General features: G+C 46.0%; 1 protein-coding gene across 10 annotated transcripts in view; it reads left to right on the top strand.

Moving 5' to 3' along the window:
* Positions 1 to 25,673, top strand: part of MCF2L2 (MCF.2 cell line derived transforming sequence-like 2) — a 231,571-nt gene that overhangs the window by 179,454 nt on the left and 26,444 nt on the right. For all 10 annotated transcript variants that reach the window (XM_083503907.1, XM_083503906.1, XM_083503914.1 and 7 more), the window contains 7 exons: positions 197 to 289; positions 3,915 to 4,040; positions 6,412 to 6,633; positions 10,514 to 10,606; positions 11,549 to 11,627; positions 14,789 to 14,861; positions 25,077 to 25,186. In XM_083503907.1, coding sequence (XP_083360033.1) covers positions 197 to 289; positions 3,915 to 4,040; positions 6,412 to 6,633; positions 10,514 to 10,606; positions 11,549 to 11,627; positions 14,789 to 14,861; positions 25,077 to 25,186 — 796 coding nt within the window. The remainder of the gene's footprint in view (positions 1 to 196; positions 290 to 3,914; positions 4,041 to 6,411; positions 6,634 to 10,513; positions 10,607 to 11,548; positions 11,628 to 14,788; positions 14,862 to 25,076; positions 25,187 to 25,673) is intronic.

Genomic DNA, 25,673 nt, shown 5'->3' with positions numbered 1-25,673 from the left:
TCTCACTTATAAAAGCCATTAAACTGTAATTCAGTCCTGACCGTTGTGTTTAGGGCTGCCATACGTTTAGGTTTTCCCAGACCCGTCCGGGTATCGGGCAGCCATTTTGAGTCCGGGCGGATTTTCGGCAAATTGGCAAAACAACAAGAACAACCTGGCATCATTTCACCCCCACCTTTTGCTTTGTCTTTTCCAGGAGTGCCAGCGGAAACTGGACCAAAAACTCTCGCTTGACGCTTATCTCTTGAAGCCAGTCCAGAGAATTACCAAGTACCAGCTGCTGTTGAAGGTATGTCTTCAGCTTATCTTCAGCTACTCTGCAGCCGGCTCACAGGATCCTATGACTGCTCAACCTTGAAGGGGAGGGGAAAGCTGGTGTTAGATAATGGTACCCGAGAACACTGTGCAGTTCTGCGTGGGATTTTATGATGGACTTAGCACTGGTCACGCTTGCAGGTTTTGTGCAGGATGTTGCCCTCGTCAAAATGCTCTTCTGTATTATTTCCCTGCTTAATTTGGATTTACTGCAGATTTGGAACACCTTAAGCATTGTGACCCCACAACTGAGGATTAGCATGTAGATTGCGTAGAAAGGCCTGGGATTTGGGGTGTGTGAAAAAGGACTCGTGGCTTTAGAGCAAGAACCCCCAACCTTCGGCCCTCCAGATGTTTTGGACTGCAATTCCCATCATTCCTGACCACTGGTCCTGTTAGCTAGGGATCATGAGAGTTGTAGGCCAAAACATCTGGAGGGCTGCAGGTTGGGGATGCCTGCTTTAGAGGCTGAGCCAAAAGCACTTGCTGAGTAGCTAAAACCACCACTTTTCTTTCTAGCAATGCTATGTCAGGGGGTAGCGCTGCTTCTTCTAACAGACTGGTCCTTGCTGACCTTGGGTGGGTGCAAATACTTCCAGGACAGCTATGCCATGTTTGTTGTGAGATAGAGCTGCCATATGCCTGGAATTTCCTGGACATAACCAGGATTCGTCCGTCGAAATTTGTCAACGTCAAAAATCGTTGAGAATGTCTGGGAAAATCTCAACAACTTTGCCAAAAAGTTGCCAATAAGCAGAGCCCTGGGTAGTGGATCCGGGGGTCTGCAGTACTTAGCTAATTGGGAACCACTGCTTTAAACCCTTGTTCATGGCCTCATCCTGCCTCTGTATTCTCTTCCTCCTTTTCTCTATGGCAGTAAGCTTGCATGCTCCTGCCTATAGAATTGCAGCAAGGTGGTCTCTGATGGCCGAGCTACAGATTACCTAGGGATGCTGTGAATCGTCTTCAAATACTGTACTTTTATCTTTCTTTTTTTAAACAAACTTCTTTTTTGGGCTTTATAAACAGGGATCATAGAATGAGAAATGATACAAATAAATAGACCACATCTTCTCGTGCCATTTGTCTACCACAAAAACAACAAATTTGCAGTAATCTCTACAACATATGGTTCATTATTTGTGGTCATTGTACAAGTTCTTGGTTCATGGAGTGGTTTAAATAAAAACCAATAACAGTAACAAAGGGGAAACAGAACAGAGTTAACATTCAACATTGCATAGCTAAAACACTTAATCAGGAGCCCTTGCGGTTGTGCTTAGATTAAGTATGAGTAAATACTTTTATCTTTTTTAAACAAAGGATTGCTGCTGTGGGAGACGTATCTGTTTGAGCACAGGAATGGCAGTGGGGTTGGGGTATCTTTAGCCATTTCTCTTGGTTCTTCAGCATATACAGAGAGAGAGAGAAAATCAAATTTTCAACAAAAGCATTTGAAACTTTTATTTCCTGCCATCTGTTTGGGAACTAATGTTTGCTCACTAGAATATACAACTGAATCTGAATTTGATTAGTATGCTCAGTAGTGATAAGGAAACCTTCTGCCAATTCATCCCCCACTACTATCTTTTCCCTGTTTATCTATCACAGGGGGCAGCAAGGTTTATCTTGCCTGGGCCAGATCAGTCCCGTGGAGATCCCTCCGATCTTGTGTGAGAGAAAGCCTGCTTTTTTTTGGCATATGCGTCTGCGTTTAGCGCAGCGCGCAAGCAGGCGACTCAGTTCAGGGGTGGCTCGTGGGCCAGTCAAACGACCTCCGTGGGCTACTTCCGGCCCATGGGCCTTAGGTTGCTGACCCCTGATCTATCACAACACGTTCTTATCTTTGTTTTAACTGAGATCTTGTACAGTGGTGCCCCGCAAGACGAATGCCTCTCAAGACGGAAAACTCGCTAGACGAAAGGGTTTTCCGTTTTGGAGGTGCTTCGCAAAACGAATTTCCTATGGGCTTGCTTCGCAAGACGACAATGTCTTGCAAGTTCCTGCGGGTTCCCCCCCCCCCTTTTTCTAAGCTGCTAAGCCGCTTATCAGCTGATCCGATCAGCAGATAAGCCGCTAAAAGCCGCTAATAGCGCTAATAGCGCTAATCCGCTAATCCTTCAATGGGCTTGCTTCGCAAGAAGAAAAAACCGCTAGACGAAGAGAATCACAGAACGGATTCTTTTCGTCTTGCGAGGCACCACTGTATCTTTTGTTCGGTGGCTTTTGTATATCTGCAAAGCAAATTATTTTAAAATGGAAAAGAAGAACCAGACACGTGCACCCAAACTGCTTTTCTACCCATAAGGAAAAAGAGGAGGAAGCTTTCCTCTTTTCTTTCTTTCTTTGTTTGGGAGTGCATTTTTCATTAGTTTGTATATATTAGTACTGTTAATTGTTTTAAATTTTTTTATGATGTATTTTGTGTTTTGTGAAACTTTGTGTTTTGAACTGCCCCAAGAGCTATGGGCGTAGGGCAGTATACAAATGAGTAAAATAAATCGTTGCAGCTCATACTACCTTCTAGTTCACCTCCTGAGTGTGAAAGATGTATTTAAGTTAGTCAGAATAATAGAATCGTAGAACTGGAAGGGACCCTGAGGGCAATCTAGTCCAACCCCCTGCTGCGCAGGAATAAAATAGTTTTAGTACTATTGTGCTACACTAACCAGGCAAGCAGAGTCCCTGTTTATTTGCTAGCAGCGTGTTTGATATAAAAATATATATTGGTTGTTATGGTGTTCTTTGTTTCATTTCCCCGAAGGCCATTTGTGCCTCTGTAGCGAAGCATGCATTGCAAATACCTTTCCTACTTAGGGGTATTGTGGTGCTTATAATATCCCATAAAGCAGTGGGAAATGTGAGCAAACATAGACTTACTGAGCTGATGAAGGATGAGACGCAAATGTCTTTGTCTTCTCACCTGGCAACCAGCAAATGCGGACTTTTCGTAAACAGGTGAGCACCAGGGTCAGAAAAGGGAGTGGCCTGAACACCAACTTAAAGTGGCATAATAAATTATAGTTTGCTCTCTTGCCCCTGTTGGTGAAATGATGTCTTTTGCAGATCTGATCAGACAGATTAATTTACCGCAATTTACAGGGGTTGCAGCAATTTCATAAGGTTATAAGGGTGATGCTGAATCAGACTAAGTCTCCCTTTCTGGGGCTTCAGATGCAGCGCTAGCTGTGCCCATTCATCAGACGAGGGTTGGGTCTGTATCCTCAGTAATTTTTCATGGAATATAATGTCAAGATGGCAGAAGGTGACCCTGACCCAAGTGGTCATTTATTTTAGCGTGCATATACCCTCTTGATTGTACCGGCTTGCTAAATGGCAAGGAGAATCTTAGCATTCATCTGCACCCATGAATTTCTGATCCAGTGCAAAAACACAAGATTTTCCTCACTGTTCAAGCTGGAAAATAAAACTTGACAAGTGGCTATACTAAGGTAAATTCCACTTCAGCGAGTGGTTGCTTTGAATGCACTCAAGCTTCTGCCACAAATCTGTGCCTAAAGATGTTTCTGTGACGGGAAATGTTAAAGAGGTCTCCTCGGGCATAATCAATCTGTCTTTTGTATCCATTTCAAAAACAGGAAATGTTGAAATGCAGCAAGAATTCAGAAGGCACAGCTGAACTAGAGGAAGCTCTAGCCACCGTGATTGATATCATCAAGTCGGCGAATGACTCCATGCATCAGATAGCAATTACAGGTTATGAGGTGTGTCTTTTAGCCAACGTAGAGTATCCTGTAGATCAACAGCTTTCAAACCCTACTGTTCTTTGCAAGCTTGTTGGTTTCCTCCATGGCAAGATAAATCTCTAGGGCCCCAAATCAGAGCTGCCTAACCTTTTACTCCAGACCCCAGATGTTGCTAGACTACAGCTGGTAGCATCCCTGATCAGGCTGCCTGGGGCTGATTGGAAGTTGGAGGCAGTGGCGGAGGAAGAGGAGAGCGTGATCCTGGTGGGGTGCCATCATGGTTGGCCCCCCGGCGAGCTGGGCACCACGCCCCCGCAGACAGTGCGCCTCACCCCCAGGATGCCCGTCACGCCCCTGTGGGCAGCACACCATGCCCCCGGGATGCACGCCAGCCCCGCTGCCACCTGCTCTCCGCCCCCCGGTGCTGGAGCATGAAGCTCCGTCACTGGTTGGAGGGCCACAACATCTGGAGGGCCAACTCTACCCTACCCTAAATAAGCTTGGAACAGGATATCTGAAATGCCACCTCGTCTCGTACAAACTTTCATACCCCCTTAGGGCTTCATTAAATGCTCAGCATCCCAGCAACTTTGGGGATCGGGTGGGTGGATACACAGAACATGCCTTTTCTGTCGTCTCACCCAGACCTTGGCATTATTGTTTCAGGATGCTTGCCTGCCTGCCTTCCGTGTTACCATAAAGCACCAATGCTGCAGCAAGCAAAGGCTCCAGCAGCTCAGTCAGCTGCTTGTGGCTGGAAAGCCAGACAGGATGTTTGTGACTGTTGCCATGGAAACAAAGGGGCAGTTCATTCTGTACTGAGCACCGGATGTTAGCTCAGTGTGTGTGTGTCATATGACCCGTACTGGAAGTACATGGGTGGAGTTTCTTCTTGCTGTTGTCGAGTGCAGACATGTTTCTCTGTACTGATATGAGAGACAGAAATAAAATATGTAAATAGTTTTCTGTCTGCTTCTTTCCCCTCCTGGGGGACACCAAAGGGGAGAGATGATGAACGGTGTGTTCCTCTCACACATCTGAGATGAATCGCCGAGACCTCGCCTGCTTATCAGCAGAGTGGAGACGCGGGGAGGTCGACAGGAATATCTGCCGGTGCCTACGCCGTGGCACATTCCTCTGACCCAGGCAGAATTCCAACATTCCGGAGAGTGCAAACATGAGAACGGGCCTTTTTTACAGGGGCTCCCCGCTTGTGGAATGCCCTCCTCCAGGAGGTTTGGCTGGCGCTTTCATTATACACCTTTAGGCACCAGCCAAACCGTTCCTCTTTAACCAGGCCTTTGGCTGCTCAACATCCTCCACCCCTTTTAAATGTGCTTGTGCGAGAGGGTTATAGGAGGGGGTTATTGATTTGTTTCTTGCTCTTATTTTTATCATGTATTTGGTGTTTTCATGTTGAATATTAGTGTTGTGAACCGCCCTGAGATCTTCGGATGAGGGGCAGTATACAAATTTTATAAATAATAACATAATAATAAAATAAATTAAAAAATTGTCCTTAGAGACCAACTAAGTTTGTTCTGGGTAGAAGCTTTTGTGTGCATGCACTTTTTAATAATAATAAAATATTAAGGTATTTCCATTTTAAATAGCACAATTTGATTAAGCCAATCGTTTAATTTTAAGTCATTTGTATGATAGCTCTTCTACCTCTTTGGAAAGCAGACCCCCATCATTATTAAAAAGCTGCCGCCCTTTTGCTTTTTAACCTTTCTACCCAGTACAAGGCCAACCCAACTCAGTATGTTCTTCAAGCTATGCAGTATAAATTCCGTGTTTGTAGGCAGTTGCCTAAGTGCCCCAGGTACTTTGATGTCAGCAGTGTGTCAAATCAACTCAACATTCCACTTATGCTGGCTGACAAAACAGGAAGTGATTTCCGTCAGAGGGATTATGACCCGGGGGATAATTAGAAAGTGGAACCTTTTTTCTTGGTGGTGGGGGTGTGCAGGGGTGGAGGAAGGGGTGTGTGGTGGGGGTAGACCGCCCTGGGTGTCTTTGCTGAGGGGGGTGACATTTGGCAGTTGTGGGTGGGCAACGCGCCGAATGTCCACTATCAGTGGCTCGTTACACCCCCGGCTGCAAAGCACGTGCACCACCCTGTGTATCTGAGCAGCTATTCCACGCCTGGGAGGGCACCCTCTGTGCCCCGCCCCTGCCCCCCTCGGGAGCACGCCTGCCCTGGGCAGCGCGGGCATATGCTCTGCTGCTGGGTGTGTAGAGTTTGAATATAAACAACAAAGACTCATCGGGCACCTCAGAGGCTAACAGATGTATTAAGGCATATGTTTTCATGGACTATAGCTATTTAGTCAACTGACTTATGGGTTAGCATCTTCCTTCGTACAATTCTTCCCTCTTTCAATAGGGAGATGTGCACGAGCTTGGGAAACTGCTCCTGCAAGGCTCCTTCAACGTTTGGACGGACCACAAGAAAGGTCACAGCAAAGTGAAAGATTTAGCCAGGTTCAAGCCCATGCAAAGGCACCTCTTTCTCTATGCAAAGATCCTGCTGTTCTGCAAGAAGCGCGAAGAGAATACCGATGGCCACGAGAAGTCTCCTTCGTACAGCTTCAAAAATTCTCTAAAGGTAAGTGGTTTGTCGTGGTTGAAAGCGGTGTGGAAATCTGCAAGCCACCAACTGTTTTAAAGCACACATCTGGAATACCACTGGGATATCGGAAGCTGCATTCTACCTTGGTTATTCTAATGGCATCACTGGCACTGATCAGCAGCAGCTCTTAAGGGTTTCAGACAGGGATTAATTCCAGGGACTGCGGGGAGACGGCAGAGTTGAACCTGCAAAGTTCTGCATGCGAAACAGATGCACTACCACTGAGCCTACCAATATGGCCTGGAATAAACTTGTGCCTGCCTGCTGCTTGTAGAGAGCTGTAGATGGGAGGAATACTGTTATGTACTGAGCTTGGGTCCTAGAACAATAGGCAGGTAGGATCCTAGAATGCAACAACCGATTGGACTGCAGGAGCAGCCCAATCAGGCTCCAGTAGGGAAGCAGAATCAGCCAATCACACGAGACCTATTGTGTAAATAATGTATATAAAGCCAGTGGTTTGGGGGGAAACTCATTCACTGTTCTGACGAGTTGCAATAAAGAGCATGAAATCACTACACGACTCTGAGTATATTTCAAATACCCTCACCTTTTTTGGAGGAGAGTACTGGAGACTTGTTCCCCGACTTACATTCTTGTGTCAGGCAGCTGTTGAAAGAGCAGAGCCAGTTTTGAAAAATGCAAGTTGTCCAATATTAGGAAGTAGTTTAATTTGTTGTTGTTTAGTCGTTTAGTCGTGTCCGACTCTTCGTGACCCCATGGACCAGAGCACGCCAGGCACTCCTGTCTTCCACTGCCTCCCGCAGTTTGGTCAAACCCATGCTGGTAGCTTTGAGAACACTGTCCAACCATCTCGTCCTCTGTCGTCCCCTTCTCCTTGTGCCCTCCATCTTTCCCAACATCAGGGTGTTTTCCAGGGAGTCTTCTCTTCTCATGAGGTGGCCAAAGTATTGGAGCCTCAGCTTCAAGATCTGTCCTTCCAGTGAGCTCTCAGGGCTGATTTCCTTCAGAATGGATAGGTTTGATCTTCTTGCAGTCCATGCAGTCAAGAGTCTCCTCCAGCACCATAATTTGAAAGCATCAATTCTTTGGCGATCAGCTTTCTTTATGGTCCAGCTCTCACTTCCATACATCACTACTGGGAAAACCATAGCTTTAACTATACGGACCTTTGCTGGCAAGGTGATGTCTCTGCTTTTTAAGATGATGTCTAGGTTTGTCATTGATGAGCCCCTTATCCTAAAAAGGGGCATTTGCAACCTAATACCTTTGGGTCCTGAAAGGGCTTCTTCAGGAGGGGATGTACTACGGTCTCCTTCAAAGCAGTTGGAACCATTCCCTCTCAGAATGCAGCAGTCATCCCTCTAGCCAGCCCCCCTCTTCGAGATTATGCAAGCCAAGATGTGCAGGGGTTGGCAAGGTCTGTGGTCTGCCGAACCCTGCAAGTATTCTGTCCACATCAGCAGGCTATACGAGAACTCAAACTGATCCCACAAGGTGTAACTAAATGGAACTCTAGGGATAGTGCCAGGATTTGCATTAACTGCAGTGTCATTCATGCCAACCAAGTCCGTGAAACTTTCTTTGCCCCGGGGCAAAAGAAAAGTGCTCGGACATGGCACTTTAAATCATGGGTGTGAGTCTAGAAATGCTGCACAAAAAAGTCTCTGGCAATAGGGCACACAGCTTGTGGGTGGGTGTGCAGGGCAAGTTGCCTGGCATAGACAGCTCTGTCCTTCAACACCTTGCCGTTCCTTTCTGCCGCCCAGCATCTTCCACCTGAGGCAGCTTTCTCACTCTGCCAAACAGTAGGACCGGCCCAGGGAGGGTCATTAGAGCCTTTTAGCTCCAGGGCTACTGAAGCCATACCTCTTTATACACGGGTGGCGCTGTGGACTAAACCACAGAGCCTAGGGCTTGCCAATCAGAAGGCAGGCGGTTTGAATCCCTGCAACGGGGTGAGCTCACATTGCTCGGTCCCTGCTCCTGCCCACCTAGCAGTTCGAAAGCACGTCAAAGTGCAAATAGATAAATAGGTACCTTCCAGCGGGAAGGTAAACGGCGTTTCTGTGCGCTGCTCTGGTTTGCCAGAAGCAGCTTAGTCATGCTGGCCACATGACCCGGAAGCTGTACGCCGGCTCCCTTGGCCAATAAATTGAGATGAGTGCCACAACCCCAGAGTCATCCGCGACGGGACCTAACGGTCAGGGGTCCCTTTACCTTTTTACATCTTTAGGAACCACCCTTTTTATGATTATAAAGTGTTTAAAACTGTTTTTAATGTTGTGCTTTAATTGCTGTAACCCACCCCAAGAGCTTAGATTGAAGGGCAGGTAATACAATCAGTTAAAACAATAGCAACGGTGACAACTAAATTTGTCTTGCAAACTCTACATAGTCAAGGAGGATAATTCTGCATCTTTCTTGTTTTAGAACTGATTTTAGCATTGTGCTTCCACGCTTGCCTTTGGGTTGCTGTTTTGTTTTTTTATCGGAGTGAGGGAAACTGTACAACTTCTGCCTTCACATCGAAGGAGAAGGGGGATTGTACACTGTAAACAAAAGAAGCAGCAATTTCAGCTTTGTTTTCACTGGTGCTTGTAGCATTTCAGCGTCACTTCTTGTGTAAGACTTTCGGTAATACAGCAGGCTCTGCCTGCTTTTGAAGTATTTTCTTGGCCCCAGGAGAAAAAATCCAGTTTCGTAAACAGTCTGACCTGCTAAGCTAAGATTTGAGGCATGATCCACCATGCATTTGCCTGTGATCAGACCTTTTGTAGATCCCCATCGTTCAACCCGGACACTGAGGTCCAGCGCCGAGGGCCTTCTGGCGGTTCCCTCACAGTGAGAGGCGAGGTTACAGGAAACCAGGCAGAGGGCCTTCTCGGTAGTGGCACCCGCCCTGTGGAACGCCCTCCCATCAGATGTCAAAGAAATAAACAACTATCTGACATTTAGAAGACATCTGAAGGCAGCCCTGTTTAGGGAAGTTTTTAATGACGGATGTTTTAATGTATTTTTAATCTTTTGTTGGAAGCCACCCAGAGTGGCTGGGAAAACCCAGCCAGATGGGTGGGGTATAAATAATAAATTATTATATCATGATGATTATTTAGATTTATATACCACCTTTATCTTCCAAGGAGATCAAGATGGCGCACATGGTTCTCTTCCTCCCCATTTCATCCTCACAACAGTTTATATATAAACTGAGGCAATGATTCACAGTCTCTGTGTGAGTAGGCTTGGTTATCGTGGAGTCGAAAGGCCTGGCACGTTCATAGAACTGTAGAGCTGGAAGGGACCACAAGGTCCTGTCTAGTCCAGTCCCCTGCAATGCAGGAATCTCTTTGCCCAACCCATGACCCTGAGATTAGAGCCTCCTGCTCTACCAGCTGAGCTATCCTATTTGCGCTCTTACCTTGCCTTTTTATCTTGTGAACTGCCCTGAGATCTTGTGATGAAGGGCAGTACAGTGCTACCTCGGGGTGCGGACAGGATCCGTTCCGGAGCCCTGTTCGCATCCTGAACAAAACGTAAGATGCGACAGTGCGTCTGCACGTGCGCAGGTCGCATTTTGCCGCTTTCGCGCATGACGTCGTTTTGACCGTCTGCGCATGCGTGAGCGGCGAAACCTGGAAGTAACGTGCTCCGTTACATCCGGGTCGCCGTGGAGCGCAACCTGAAAATATTTATCCTGAAGCGTATTTATCCCGAGGTATGACTGTATATAAATCTTAATAATAATAACAACAACAACAACAACAACAAATGCATGTTGTACTGGTTTCATGTGCTCTGTTATATGAACTAAAAAGGGTTAGGGAAGGCAATATCATTCTATACTGTGGAGGCAAAATATTGTGTTCTACATTCAAGGTTCTCTTTTCAACAGATGAGCACGGTTGGTATTACTGAAAATGTCAAAGGCGATAACAAGAAATTTGAGATCTGGTACAATGGCAGAGAAGAAGTCTATATTATTCAGGTACTGTAAGCCATGCTTTTTCTGATCTCCCCCTGCCTTTCCTCTAATCTACTCCCAGATATTATTAATTCCACCGGTGTGATAGTTGGGCAGGTGTGGAGATGACAGAGGGAAAGAGAGCCTGATGGGAGTCACACATGGCTCCCAAGACATAAGACATGTCTCAAAAGAGCATGAGCCGAACTGTTCCTAGCTAAGATCTCCACAGCTGCAAATTCACTAGACAGTGTTAAGTAAGCCACTATTCGCTTAGGGTTAAATGGCACACTCCGTCCCCACCATATGCCTTTTAATTCATTTACTTATTTATTATTGCCTTTATATCCCACCTGTCCTCCGAGGAGCTAAAGGTGGTGAACAAAGCTCTCCTTATCATCACAACAACCTGCGAGGAAGCTAGGCCAGACTGAGAGACAGTTGCTGTCCCAGGATACCTCAGGGAACTTCAAGGCTGTGGACTCTTGTCTCCTAGGGCTCAGTCCAGCTTCCCCCTCACAAATTCTCCCTGCTCCACACACCAGTTGCCTTGCTCCTAGCTGTCTGTGATGGAACATGCTCATTTACCCCATGCTTCAGGTAGGCTTTTAAAAAAAACATTCCCCAGGTGCCTGAATATTAATCCAGCCGGATTTTCATCCAGCACATTTTCTTTTTTAAAAAAACAGCAACATTCTCCTTCCTCCCTGAAACACTGCTCCAAGCCAAAAGAGGGGTGGGGTTAGCTTCACCACCGAACCTTCTGCCTACAGAAATCATTTTTTGAGGACAGAAAGGGAAGGAATTGTATATCTGTGGATGCAGATTTCCTGGTGGAGGAATACTCTCATGATCTGAAAGACGGCATATGGCAGCGCAGATGAATTCACATGAACTATTCAGGGCTATTCAAGGTGACTGCCTGGATCACTTGTGATTTACATCTGTCTTTTTATTCTCCCCTAGGCTGCTTCCGTGGAGCTGAAGAACACCTGGGTTTCTGAGATTAGAAAGGTCCTGACGGGACAACTGGAAGCTTGCAGAGGTAGGGCACTGCGGAGAGAATGGTTTGATATGTGTGCGTCACAGCTGTATTCCCCATCCCTCCCTTTTCCGAGGGCTTAATATTTCCCAAACTGTGTGTCACAATTGTTCATGCAATGAACAATAAATTAATTGTATTTTTATAGGTCATTTTGAGCTCACAGATCCACCCACTGCTGTGCCTGCCCACTGTGTCTCTGTATGAGTCACTGTTCTGACCTTGCCTTCACCTAATCTGGCTCCTTGGGGAGGTTTGTTTTGCTGCAGCTCTGCCTCGATCAGCTCATTTAATCTCTCCTGAATTTCCATCAATCTCAACCCATAGTTTTGCCTGGTGGGGCTGATGGGAGTTGTAGTCCGAAATGTCTGGAGGGCACCAAAGTTGGCGCAGGCTGGGTTAAAGCTGTGTGCTGGATGCTTCCTAGGAACGACACAGCTCTGACACTTGCTGTTGACATTATTGACACCTTCTGCATTTATACCATCATGAGTGTGCACACACTATGCATTTGAATCCTATGGCCTCCCCCTAAGAATCCTGGGAACTGTAGTAACCCCCCCAGGATTCTTTGGGAGAAGCAATAATACTTCTCACATATGGTGTGTTTGGCATTACTGAAAATGTCAAAGGCGATAACAAGAAATTTGAGATCTGGTACAATGGCAGAGAAGAAGTCTATATTATTCAGATACTGTAAGCCATGCTTTTTCTGATCTCCACCTGCTGTTCCTCTAATCTACTCCCAGATATTATTAATTCCACTGGTTGGTCCTCAGCTATCAAAAGAGCAGGAAACATTGACATTGTGGAAGGGGCTGTAAGTCGGGCTTTCTTGCAGAGCATCCCAGCTGTGCTTTGCTCCTGAGAAACTATTTTACAGTGGGTGGGAGGGGAAGCATGTGAGGACAAAGTGATTCCTGTCCCTCTCTTCTTGCGACAAATCACTCAACTGACATTGAGCCAGGTGACGTTGGAGGATACCTCTGCCAGATACAACTCATATGCCTGGAAGAGAGTATCCCTGTCCTTCAGGTACACCCGTCTCCTTTGTCACTGGATTTCCATCCAGGGTGTAACATTCGAATCCTGCCTATGCACATAAAATCCGGTGCACAGAGATCTAGGTCACACAGTCATGAATGGAATCCAGCAATTGGCCACTATGTGATTCACACCATTCTGGTAGCCGCCAGCAAAGGGTGGCTTTAAAAGTGGGTTAGACAGATTCACGGTCATCAGCGGGACTCACTGTGATGGCTGTGCCTTTGCTGTAATTGTTGCATGTCATATTCTCTAATGCAAACGAAGATATATCTCAGTGCAACCATGTTAAGTGGTTTGAAGATGAAAGTGAATAAAAACAATGTTCCAAAAAACTTCAAACCTGCAGGCAAACAGGAAGGGGGGATTAAAAATACATTAAAGCATCGGTCATTAAAAACTTCCCTAAGCAGGGCTGCCTTCAGATGTCTTCTAAAAGTCAGGTAGTTGTTTATTTCCTTGACATCTGATGGGAGGGCAGACACTACTACTGAGAAGGCCCTCTGGCTGGTTCCCTGTAACTTGGCTTCTCGCAGTGAGGGAACTGCCAGAAGGCCCTCGGAGCTGGACCTCAGTGTCCGGGTAGAACGATGGGGGTGGAGACGCTCCTTCAGGTATACTGGACCGAGGCTGTTTAAGGCTTTAAGGGTCAGCACCAACACTTTGAATTGTGCTTGGAAACGTACTGGGAGCCAGTGTAGGTCTTTCAAGACCGGTGTTATGTGGTCTCGGCGACCGCTCCCAGTCACCAGTCTAGCTGCCGCATTCTGGATTAGTTGTAGTTTCCGGGTCACCTTCAAAGGTAGCCCCACGTAGAGCGCATTGCAGCAGTCCAAGCAAGAGATAACCAGAGCATGCACCACTCTAGCAAGATAGTCCAGCAAAATGCTTTTCATTTGGCAGATGGAGGGCACAGTCCCCTGCCCTTCTGCACCCACCACCTGAGGCATGTGGCCCAATGAGGTTCATGATTCATCCGGCCCTGTTAGCTCAAGAACCTGGGCATGGTGTTCATATCTGCCTGGTTCACACATACTACTAAAACTGTGGGCTATTGTTAAGTGTGAACCCTGCCCAATAGCTTAACTCTGGTTTCTTTACTCTCTGGTGATCTGAAGCCATAGGCTGTTTCTGGCTTAGAAACCTTGGTTTGTTTTAACCACGGCCTGATGTTGCATGTGAACACAGCACCCTTCATTAACCATGGTTTGCTTGGTCACCTGGCCATGAAGTCAGACCGGCTGGAAGACAAACTTTGGAAAGCTATGCTATGATTGGTTTGATTGCCTGTTGGGCAACTCATAGTTAACTTGTAGTATGTGTGATCTAGGTCACTCTCTTTATGCTTGTGCACAACAAATCACATAGGGCGGCACTTAAACGGATGGGGTTGTGCAGGGTTGTTAAGGCAGCAGAGAGCATTATTGGCTGCCCACTTTCCACCTTAGAGCAGATTTATGCCACAAGGTGCCATAGGAAGGCACTGGACATAGTAAAAGATCCATCGCATCCTGGTCACTGTCTCTTCGAGCTCTTGCCGTCGGGACGGAGATACAGGTCGATGAAGACAAGAACGAGTCGTCTTAAGAACAGCTTCTTCTCCAGAGCGATCTCGGCCCTGAATGGGAAGCCTGGACTTTGAAAGTCATCTAATCTCGCTCGCTGTATTATACTGTATCGTTTAATTAGTGTTTTTATGGAGCAGTCAAGTAATTTTGTTGTCCCCGAAGGGGGCAATGACAATAAAGATATTATTATTATTATTATTATTATTATTATTATTATTATTATTATTATTATTAATTTATTTATACCCTGCCCATCTGGCTGGTTTCCCCCAGTCACTCTGGGCGGCTTCCAGCACATATAAAATCATAGGAAAGCACATTTAAAACTTCCCATTACAGGGCTGCCTTCAGATGTCTTCTAAAAGTTGTGTATCTCCTCATCTCTTTGACATCTGATGGGAGGGTGTTCCACAGGGAGGGTACCACTCCGAGTGAACTTCTTAAAATTAATAGACCTAACTTAGTCATGGTCATGAATTTCAGTGGGTCTATGCTGAGTAAAACTTCGTTGAAAGCTGCACAAACCCAACCTTTCCTTGTTTTCTTTAACAGAGGCAAGCCAACTACACCAAAGAATCACCGAGAGTGTGTACCATGCACCCATGAATTCATTCAGCTCCTCCAGGTAATTGCTATCTAGGATGCTATTTTATAGTACAGTGGTACCTTGGGTTACATACGCTTCAGGTTACATATGCTTCAGGTTACAGACTCCGCTAACCCAGAAATAGTACCTCGGGTTAAGAACTTTGCTTCAGGATGAGAACAGAAATCGTGTTCTAGCGGCGCGGCAGCAGAAGGCCCCATTAGCTAAAGTGGTGCTTCAGGTTAAGAACAGTTTCAGGTTAAGAACGGACCTCCAGAACAAATTAAGTACTTAACCTGAGGTACCACTGTATGCTGTTTCATTTTTGAAAGCACATGGGAGCCATACAATCCAGCTTCACTGCAGAGCATGCCAGATATACATACATACATAATCTTAGGGTGGCGCTGTGGTCTAAACCAGTGTTTCCCAACCGGTGTTCCGCGGCACACTAGTGTGCCGTGAGACACCGGCTGGTGTGCCGTGGGAGGGAGGCGGGCGAGTTGGGCGGCGAGCGGCGGGGCGGCGGCGAGGATCCGCGTCGAGCCGGGGGCGGCTCCGCGGTGCTGGTGCCGAGCGGCGGGGCAGCGCGCGCAAAAGGGAGGCGCGCGAGACAGCGGAGGAGGAGGAGGCCGGCATGTCCGGGCAGCAGCAGCAGCAGCAGCAACTCCCGGCGACGGCTCCTCCTCCGCCCGCTATCGCCGCCACCACCACAACAGCCGCTGCCGCCGTCCCTCAATCCCTCGCTCTGCTGCCTCCTCCCACCCCGGCAAGGGGAAGGGAAAAAACTTTAACTTTTGTGCGTCCCCCCCCCCCGCGTGACGCTGCGCGCTGACGTCACGGGGCGGGGCTTTAATGGTGGTGTGCCGCGAGATTTTTTCCCGGTAAACAGGTGTGCCGTTGCCCAAAAACGTTTGGGAAACAGTGGTCTAAACCACCGAGCCTAGGGTTTGTCGATCAGAAGGTCGGCGGTTCGAATCCCCGTGACGGGGTGAGCTCCCATTGTTCAGTCCCTGCTCCTGCCAACCTAGCAGTTTGAAAGCACATCAAAGTGCAAGTAGATAATTAGGTACCGCTCCGGCGGGAAGGTAAATGGTGTTTCCGTTCGCTGCTCTGGTTTCGCCAGAAGCTGCTTAGTCATGCTGGACACATGACCCGGAAAAACTGTCAGCGGACAAACGTCACCTCCCTCGGCCAGTAAAGCGAGATGAGTGCCACAACCCCAGAGTCGTTCGCGACTGGACTTAACGGGCAAGGGTCATTTACCTTTACCTTTTTATGCCACCTTTCCACAGTTCAAACCATGCTCCAGGCTGCTTACAACATGGGGGAGGAGGTTTATTGGTTTGTTGTTGTTTATATTATGTATTTTGTGGTTTTATATTGTATTTTAATGTTTTGGGCCACCCTGAGATCTACAGATGAAGGGCCGTATACAAATTTAATAACAAATACATAAATATATAAATGCATAAATAAAAAAATACGGAACTGCAATGTGACAAAAAGTCATGCCGTAATAATAATGTAAATAAATAAATAAATAAATAAATAGTACACAAACTGAACAATTTTCACATAAATCACAAGAGCTGAAATACAGATACAAAAAACCACCACCAGCAGCAGCCGCAACTCTCCCCACAACAACACCCAAACGAAAGCATCTTTAGCAGCAGCCTCAGGTTTTGTAGGTGGAGTCAGTCCTTCCTCCCGAGCCAAGTGGAACAAGACCTGCAAGGCAAGGGGCAGTTCTTCCAGGACTCACAGCCAAGATATAACTAGGACTACAGGAGAATAGCACCTTGGGTGGGGCCGCTTTGCATCTCAAATTGCTTCACACCTAGAGGCTCATGGAATATACTGAAAACCAGGAAGCCTGGTTAAATTGATTAGCAACCTGGTGTGCTGTGGGAGCCTGTTGCCATCTCCTCTTCCTGCTTGCTCAATCCCATCTGCCCACTATTGCTAAACTGTTCCTCACACAGTGCAGGCACCTTTCCTCTGGTGCCTCTGGTGTTCCCTGCTTATTGCTCGATATATTCTGGAGTCGTTGCCTGATTCCTCCCTTCTTTGCTCATGTACAGTGGTACCTTGGTTTACGAACTTAATCCGTTCCGGAAGTCCGTTCTTAAACCAAAGCGTTCTTAAACCAAGCTCTGCTTTCCCATAGCAGCGAGGGATTCAATTTACAAATGGAACACACTCAACAGGAAACGGAACATGTTCTGCTTCCAAGGCAAAGTTCAAAGACCAAAACACCTACTTCCAGCTTTGCAGCGTTCTTAATCCACGTTGTTCATAAACCAAGCTGTTCTTAAACCAAGGTACCACTGTATCTGCTAGGGGCTCTTTCAGAATGCCACCTATCTCAGCCTCCACTCGCTGCCCCTTTCCCCAGTAGTCACTTCTGTTAGATCCCAGTTAGATGCTGGTGGCGCGCTCAGTGGCTGTGCTGGAGCAGCTGGAGGGCAAGCTGCGTGCCCGTGTCCAGCACTCTGCGTGCGCGACCTGCCTGCCAACCTGGCCTCGGGCGATGGGCAGCAGCACCTGGGAGCTCCGCGGGGACGGGCCAATGGAGCGGCTGCTGCTTGTCAACAATGCCGGTGAGCGGGTGGTGCCGAGACGCGCTCCTGAGCGTGTGCAGAGTGCGTTCCTCCTCCAGGTCCAGAGGCAGCTGAGGGACCGGCTTGCAGAGCAGCTTCCTGCAGGGGCTGCTCTGCATCCTTGGAAAGGCCACATCTCCCCGGAAAGGGCTAAGGCAGGGCTTTAGGAGGATATAACACTAGGGACATAAGCCACACATTAATAAATCTTTCTCCCAAGATCTGACAAAAGCTGCATCCTACAGATTTCTCTCCCTCTCCCCCCCCCTTTCCCACCCACTTCTCCCTTTAATAGCTAAAACTTGGCATCTGCTATTTCTAGTTATTTCTGCCCCAGTGCATCAGCTTGAAGCTGCCAGGTACTTAAATTCACTGTGTGCGTTTGTAAATTTATTTGGAAAGATAAAGTGTAATCAGTGGATGGTGGGATTGGGGGGGGGGGTGATGGGGTTTCTTTTCTTTCTTCCGGGAAAGAGATTTATTTGAACCAGGAAAAAGCCAGACGCCAGATCGTATTCTCCTCCCCTCCTCACACTTCCAAAATTGTAATTTTGATGGGTTCATTCTCTTTTGACCCCCCCTTTCCCTCCCCAGTTGCTCTGATATAAGACCACTGTGCATTTTAAGGAATCCATATTTTTTATCTCCTGATTATATTTTAGTTAAATCATATAGAGATTTGTTTTGTATATAATTGTTTACAGATCTCTTTTTTACATCGAGACGTGTATTAATTATATAGATGAATATAAATTATATAGATAAATTCCACACACGTGATTACCCAGGGAGCATGTGACCAACTAGGTGCAGTAGTAATAAGCTCATATACAATCCTGACACACCACCTCAGAAATGTACGGGTCTGAAGAGGTGTTTAAGTGTACGCCATTCCTCTGAAATCATGCTCTTTGGGACCATATGATGTCTGGCACCAGCCGTTTATTGCTGCCATAAATTCTAACTGGGTAACATCTCTTCAGGGAAAGTGTCCCCGGGTTAGCAAGTTGGAAGAGCAATAAAGTATCATGAGAAGTAATCCCAGTCTGCTTGGACTTTGAATATATATTTATTTTGGTGGTGGTGTTTGCAAAGAAACTGAGGCAGGGAATCATAGAATCATAGAGTTGGAAGAGACCACAAGGGCCATCGAGTCCAACCCCCTGCCAAGCAGGAAACACCATCAGAGCACTCCTGACATATGGTTGTCAAGCCTCTGCTTAAAGACCTCCAAAGTAGGAGACTCCACCACACTCCTTGGCAGCAAATTCCACTGTCGAACAGCTCTTACTATCAGGAAGTTCTTCCTAATGTTTAGGTGGAATCTTCTTTCTTGTAGTTTGGATCCATTGCTCCGTGTCCGCTTCTCTGGAGCAGCAGAAAACAACCTTTCTCCCTCCTCTATGTGACATCCTTTTATATATTTGAACATGGCTATCATATCACCCCTTAACCTCCTCTTCTCCAGGCTAAACATGCCCAGCTCCCTTAGCCGTTCCTCATAAGGCATCGTTTCCAGGCCTTTGACCATTTTGGTTGCCCTCCTCTGGACACGTTCCAGTTTGTCAGTGTCCTTCTTGAACTGTGGTGCCCAGAACTGGACACAGTACTCCAGGTGAGGTCTGACCAGAGCAGAATACAGTGGCACTATTGTTATATGTATAACAACTGTTTGTTTTCTTCTCTGGATCATGTTTTGCCCATTGATGCTTTTGGGGGAGGTTGTCAGGAAAAAGCAGCAATGCAAAAGCCAGCTGCAGATCTCTGGAATGCAAAACAGGATGTTGATGTGTGGAACTGTACTGTTGGGAAAAAGGGGCAGTCTATTCTCTGTACTGAGCACCGGATGTTAGCTCAGAGTGTCATCTGACCTGTACTGGAAGTACAGGGGTGGAGCGGTGACTCTACTGCTGGAGTCTAGAGAGTGCAGTCACGTTTCTATGTACTGCTGAAATGACAGGAATAAAAGACATGTAAATAGACTCCTGTCTGTCTCTTTTCCCCTCCCTGGGGGAATGCAGGGAGGGAGAAGGAGGGGGTGTGTTCTTCTCACGTCTGAGGAGGAGGATCGCCGATTTACGACCTTGCCTGCCGGGAGACGCAGACGGGAAGGTCAACAAGTATCTCAGTCGGTTGCCCGGGGGAGGCCAGTTACCTCTGACTGCGAGCTGAGATACTGACAACTATTACTTCCCTTGATCTAGATGCTATACTCCTATTGATGCAGCCCAGAATTGCACTGGCTTTTTTAGCTGCCGCGTCACACTGTTGGCTCATGTCAAGCTTGTGGTCAACCAAGACTCCTAGACCCTTTTCACATGTACTGCTCTCAAGCCAGGTGTCACCCATCTTGTATTTGTGCCTCTCATTTTTTTTGCCCAAGTGCAATACTTTACATTTCTCCCTGTTAAAATTCATCTTGTTTGTTTTGGCCCAGTTCTCTAATCTGTCAAGGTTGTTTTGAAGTGTGATCCTGTCCTCTGGGGTGTTAGCCACCCCTCCGGGTTTGGTGTCATCTGCAAATTTGATCAGGATGCCCTTGAGTCCATCATCCAAGTCGTTGATAAAGATGTTGAATAAGACAGAACCCTGTGGCACCCCACTAGTCACTCTTCTCCAGGATGAAGAGGAACCATTGATGAGCACCCTTTGGGTTCGGTCAGTCAGCCAGTTACAAATCCACTGAGTGGTAGCATAGTCAAGACCGCATTTTACCAGCTTCTTTACAAGAATATCATGGGGCACCTTGTCAAATGCCTTGCTGAAATCAAGGTAGGCTACATCCACTGCGTTCCCTTCATCTACCAGGCTTGTAATTCTGTCAAAAAACGAGAACAGGTTAGTCTGACATGACTTATTTTTCAGAAATCCATGCTGACTATTGGTGATCACAGCATTCCTTTCTAGGTGCTCACAGACTGTTTGCTTAATGATCTGCTCCAGAATCTTCCCTGGTATTGATGTCAGACTAACTGGGCGGTAATTATTTGGGTCCTCTCTTTTCCCCTTTTTCAAAATAGGGACAACATTTGCCCTCCTCCAGTCTGCCGGGAAATAGCATGTAAATAAACAGTCGGTCGAGGTGGCTCAGAGGCAATGGGTGGGACCAAAGACCAAAGTGGCCAAGGCAACCCCCACAGGGGGTTGGACTAGATGACCCCTGGGATCCCTTCCTTATTCAATGTCAAGCTGAATAACTGAGAAAGGGATTATGTGCTTGCACACAAAAAGGTCCCAGATCCAAACCTGGCGTCTCATCCAGATAAGACTGGGTATACCCAGAACAAACTTAGTTGGTCTCTAAGGTGCTATTGGACAATTTTTAAATTTATTTTCATAGAATCATAGAATCATAGAGTTGGAAGAGACCACAAGGGCCATCGAGTCCAACCCCCTGCCAAGCAGGAAACACCATCAGAGCACTCCTGACATATGGTTGTCAAGCCTCTGCTTAAAGACCTCCAAAGGAGGAGACTCCACCACACTCCTTGGCAGCAAATTCCACTGTTGAACAGCTCTTACTGTCAGGAAGTTCTTCCTAATGTTTAGGTGGAATCTTCTTTCTTGTAGTTTGGATCCATTGCTCCTTGTACGCTTGTCTGGAGCAGCAGAAAACAACCTTTCTCCCTCCTCTATGTGACATCCTTTTATATATTTGAACATGGCTATCATATCACCCCTTAACCTCCTCTTCTCCAGGCTAAACATGCCCAGCTCCCTTAGCCGTTCCTCATAAGGCATCGTTTCCAGGCCTTTGACCATTTTGGTTGCCCTCCTTGAGTGCATCAGACCAACATGGCTACCTACCTGAATCTAGATAAGGCTGGGTAAGACTTCTGTCTGAAACCCTAGACAGCCACTGTTGGTCAGTGTGCACACACTAGATGGACCACATCCATACGAGTTTGCAACCCACATTCCCATGCAGTTCCGTGTGATCCACATTGTACATGGATCAGGCAGACCTGTGAGCCACAGGTGTAGTTCTCCCTGCCACGTCTGCTTTGCCCCTTAGTTACCTCTGGTGACTAATTGCAGAAAAGAGCAGGAAATTTTGCAGCAAGACACTTTCCCTTCCTACCTACCATTCCAGAGAGCAGCTATTGTGCTGGTGAGAGCAAGGTTTATGCAGCCTCTATGCAAATGAATTGGGCGTGAGTGAGCCAAACTGCCTGTGTGAGCAGTTCAGTAATGGGGGTATTTTCCTTTGACTCCAAAGCAGTAACTGCTGTTGATTTGCGCGTCCTGCACTCCCCTGAGAGCACCGCTGGCATTTGAGCCCTGCAGTTTGTAAAGCAGTATAATGGATGCATGTTCTAGAAGGCTGGCTGTGTTTCTGTTATCTCTGCACTATATGTTTAAATTATTTTAAACATTCATTCCCTTTCACGAGAGAATCATGCAGCCTGTAGTTCCCAGAGGGAGGCAATAGAGATGGGCAAATATGCCAATTTCGGTTTCTCTCGTTTCTCCAGATTTAAGTTCAGTTTGGCACATCAGTTAACAATCGAGTTGCCATATTTCAAAAAGTAAAATTCCTGACACCCGCAAAGTTGTTGAGCTTTTAAAAGGAAACCTAACCCTAACAGCTTTTTGAGCTGTTTCCGCTGCTTTTCCCATCCGGTTTTTCCCTGCCATACATTGGCATTTCCCCTGACATTTTGCTGATTCGACATATGGCAAACCTACTTAACAACTTAAAAAAAACAATTCTCATGAAAAATTGTCAGCATTTCCATGTATCTCCTTGACTTCACATTTTTGCAAGCAATCTCCCTTATTTAATGCATTTGGGTATGTCATTTTCATTTATATGTGCATTTTTAAAGTCACACTTTCCTCTAATATATGCTTTTTTGTACACATTATTGGTTGGGTAAGTTTTGCATTGCGAGATTTGGAGAGGTGCAAATTTCAAAGGATAGCTTCATTCCAGTTTGTGTACTGTATCCAAAAAATGGGACTTAGGGAAGTTTGCATTAAAATCTGAACCAAACCTAAATTTCTTCCCCATCCGCTAGTGCAATCTGCTAATTTTGTGAATGGTTTCTTATCTAGTTGTTTGGTCCACAGATGACTGAGCCTGGCTTGCTGCGCTTATTTATATTACCATGCTCATTATATGCCCAGCAAATTATCTTCCATCTCTCATTGTACATTTTTTTTATTTTTATTTTTTTTTAAATGATATTTATTGAGAATTTTAAAGTTACAAAGAAAAAAGAAAGAAAAGACAAGAGAAGGAGAAAAAGAGAGAAAGAAGTAGATAAACATAACAATTAAACAATACAGATCAATAAAAACCAAAGTAAAAAAATAATAATAACAAAACACACAATGCCTCTAAATCAAAAAACAAAAATAAACAAAGAATTAAAAAACAAGTCTAATATTCCCAAATCCTTAACTTTCATTAACTTATTTCAACGACCTCCTCACGCCTCCCTTTTTTGTATTCTAGTTATTAATTATCTCAGCAAATCCTTTCCATCTTTCACAATATTCTGTCATTAAATTACCTTAATCTATTTTAACCTTATCTTACCCTAAAAAACCCTAAAACTTAAAACTTAAATCTTATATATATCAAATTCTTTTAACCATAACATATTCTTACATAATTCTTTTTGACATTTCTGCTAAAGCCAAATAATTTCATTCCAACATTTTTCTAATACTCATTAATTTTACGATACTTTTCTAAATAATTTTTTAAAACTTTCTTCCAATCTTCATCCCTCGTCTCTTCTTCCTGGTCTCGGGTTTTGTCAGTCCTTTCTCGTCCATCCATCAACCTGGTGCTCTTATGTCCGAGGCTCTTAAGTCTTTTCCATGTCCCTTCTGCAGGTCTTCTTCTTGTTTATACCTGCCCTTTACTTTGTCTTTTGTTGATCTTTTTCTTATTTTCTTTCCTTTCTCATTGTGGGGTAGGTCTCGGGAGGACTCCAATCCAAAAATATCTCCATTTCTCCTCAGCAAATCAGCCCATTCCCCACATTCCCATTCCCCACAGTCAACACTGTAGTCCAGAAAGTATTTAAAAGCATGTTTCAAAGTATTTCCAAAATTAAGAGCCCTCACAACTCCAGACCCCCCCTGGTCCAATCCAGATTCAAACTTCAAAAACAGCGGCTTATACTCCTGCAAGGCCTCGGATCTCTCCATTTGTGTTATTTGAGGTTCAACAGCAACCTCCTCCATTTTCTTCTGCACTTGCACTTGCCCTATCAAAACAAATTCCTGGGCTGGTTCCTGAATGGTTTCTATATGGGTATTCGCCCTTTGTCCAAAGTTTTTAACTGCAACAGTCATCAAATCCATCTTCTCATGCATCTGCTCCAGCAAAGCACTTGTCTTGCAAAAAGCAAGCACCAAGACTTCTTGTAAACACATTTTTTCCCCCAAGGTTAGAGTCTGGTCTCACGATCCTAATCATACAGCTGTGAGGTCCCCAGATCAGCTCCGGCAACAAATTAACAAGCTCCCTCTAGAGGAGACAATTTCTATTTGTATCCATCTTTTGAAAGCAGGACCAACAACAACAAAAATACTTTCACTTTTCAAATACTTTGTTTCTTTTGATTGCAAGAAGCAACATTGGAATCAATTTGTTTCTCTCTTCTTCTTTTTTAACTATCTGTCAAAAGACGTTCCATTCACAGTCGATGAACTTCCCCATAAATTTCTGTCTTTGACACCCCATTCCCAGGTTTGAAACGGTGGAAAATTTATCTTTCTTTACTCTCTCTCCTGCAGGCTTAAACAGTCAAAAATCCCCCTCTTTTCTCCTGCTTCCAAGAGGGGTTTTGGTGATGATGAATGGAGTTTAGAACTTTATATACGACTTTCCAGACTTTGGCTTACAAAGTTTTTGCTATCTATTTACAAAAAACAGGAGGCGGACTTCCTGTTTAGAACCTTCCCGTTTCGGTGCCAAATTAAAATATTTCTTAATCCAATTTTCCGTTCTACTCACGGGTACTTGTTTAGAGTCCAATTGTCCACAGGAAATAGTCAGCGCTCTCCGGCAACGGCTGTGCGGCTTCACTCCGTAAAAGTAGCGGTTGATTCAAAACACCGCGCCACTCACCCCACGTCGCTTTGGATCCCCGAAAAAGGGTTTCCCTGCGAGTAGGGGAGGTGCTCCTGGTGTCAGCCGAATCCCACGTTCCCAGGCTTCCTCCACCTGGGATTTTTAAAGGTTCTCCGCCTTCGCCGCGGCGGCAGGACCCAATTTTCAAGGAGCAGGTTCCGCTCAGTCAGAGGAACTCCGCCATTGCTGATGGCGCTGACCGGAAGTCTCCTCTCATTGTACATTTTTACAGTCCAAAGCTCACTCTGACAGGAAGGTTTTTAACTGGGGTGACATATTCATGGTGAGATGGGGAAACTCTGCAACAAGAGGACCATTTCTGATGGTGCCACGAGGACTGGGCTTTAGGGCAGAGGACCTGGGCAGGAGGGCCCCCAGATGTAACAGGGCATGTTGAAGCAAGTGCAATAACAGACACACGGCACTCTGGAAAGGACCCTCCCTATAAGAGCATGAAGTCCAAAGTCTAGAAATCGCCTCAATGCACCATTGCACATCGATGCCCTTTTAGTGCCTATTTTAACAACGCTTGTTGCATTTCTTTTGTCTCTAAAGGTACGGCAGGAAGTCCATGAGTTTGTGCGAGAACAAATCTGAGCTCTCAAGCCTGGAAATGTCCAACAACCGGGACAGGAACATCAGCCCCAACGCCAGACAGAAAAGAGGTAGGCAGTGCAGAGACGGAAGAACTCTGAGGCAGAAGCCTAGAGGAGATGGTGCGCATGCTGTTTCCCTCTGCAAATTTCTCCTTTCCCACACCAGCAGTTTGACAAGAGGGCAAGAATTGGGGCTTCAAAGTGACCTGCATGAACTGCAGGGTGCCTGATCCACACTTTGCAGGCATAACACACACAGGGATTTCTGGAATTACCTTTGAATAACAACACAGGGCTCGTCCTCACTTCTGCTTGTCCCATGCCTAGAAGGCACGGGTTCAAGTGATTTTCCACTTGACCCGCTCCTTTCCCAGGGGAAACCCACTCTTTGGTGCTAAATCAGAGCAAGCATCAATCCAAAGAAAACTTGAATTGCCGATTGCTCTTGGGGGAAGGGGGAAGCTGCAGGACAAGAAGTGTGAATGAGCCCTTACTGAACTTGCCTTGGCTGTTATGCAAAGTGCTGGGCCACTTCACACAAGAATGGACAGGACAT

This window comes from Podarcis liolepis (genome assembly GCF_965112155.1).
Source record: "Podarcis liolepis genome assembly, chromosome: 5".
Lineage (NCBI taxonomy): Eukaryota > Metazoa > Chordata > Lepidosauria > Squamata > Lacertidae > Podarcis > Podarcis liolepis.
This window is presented reverse-complemented; position numbering and strand designations above follow the sequence as displayed.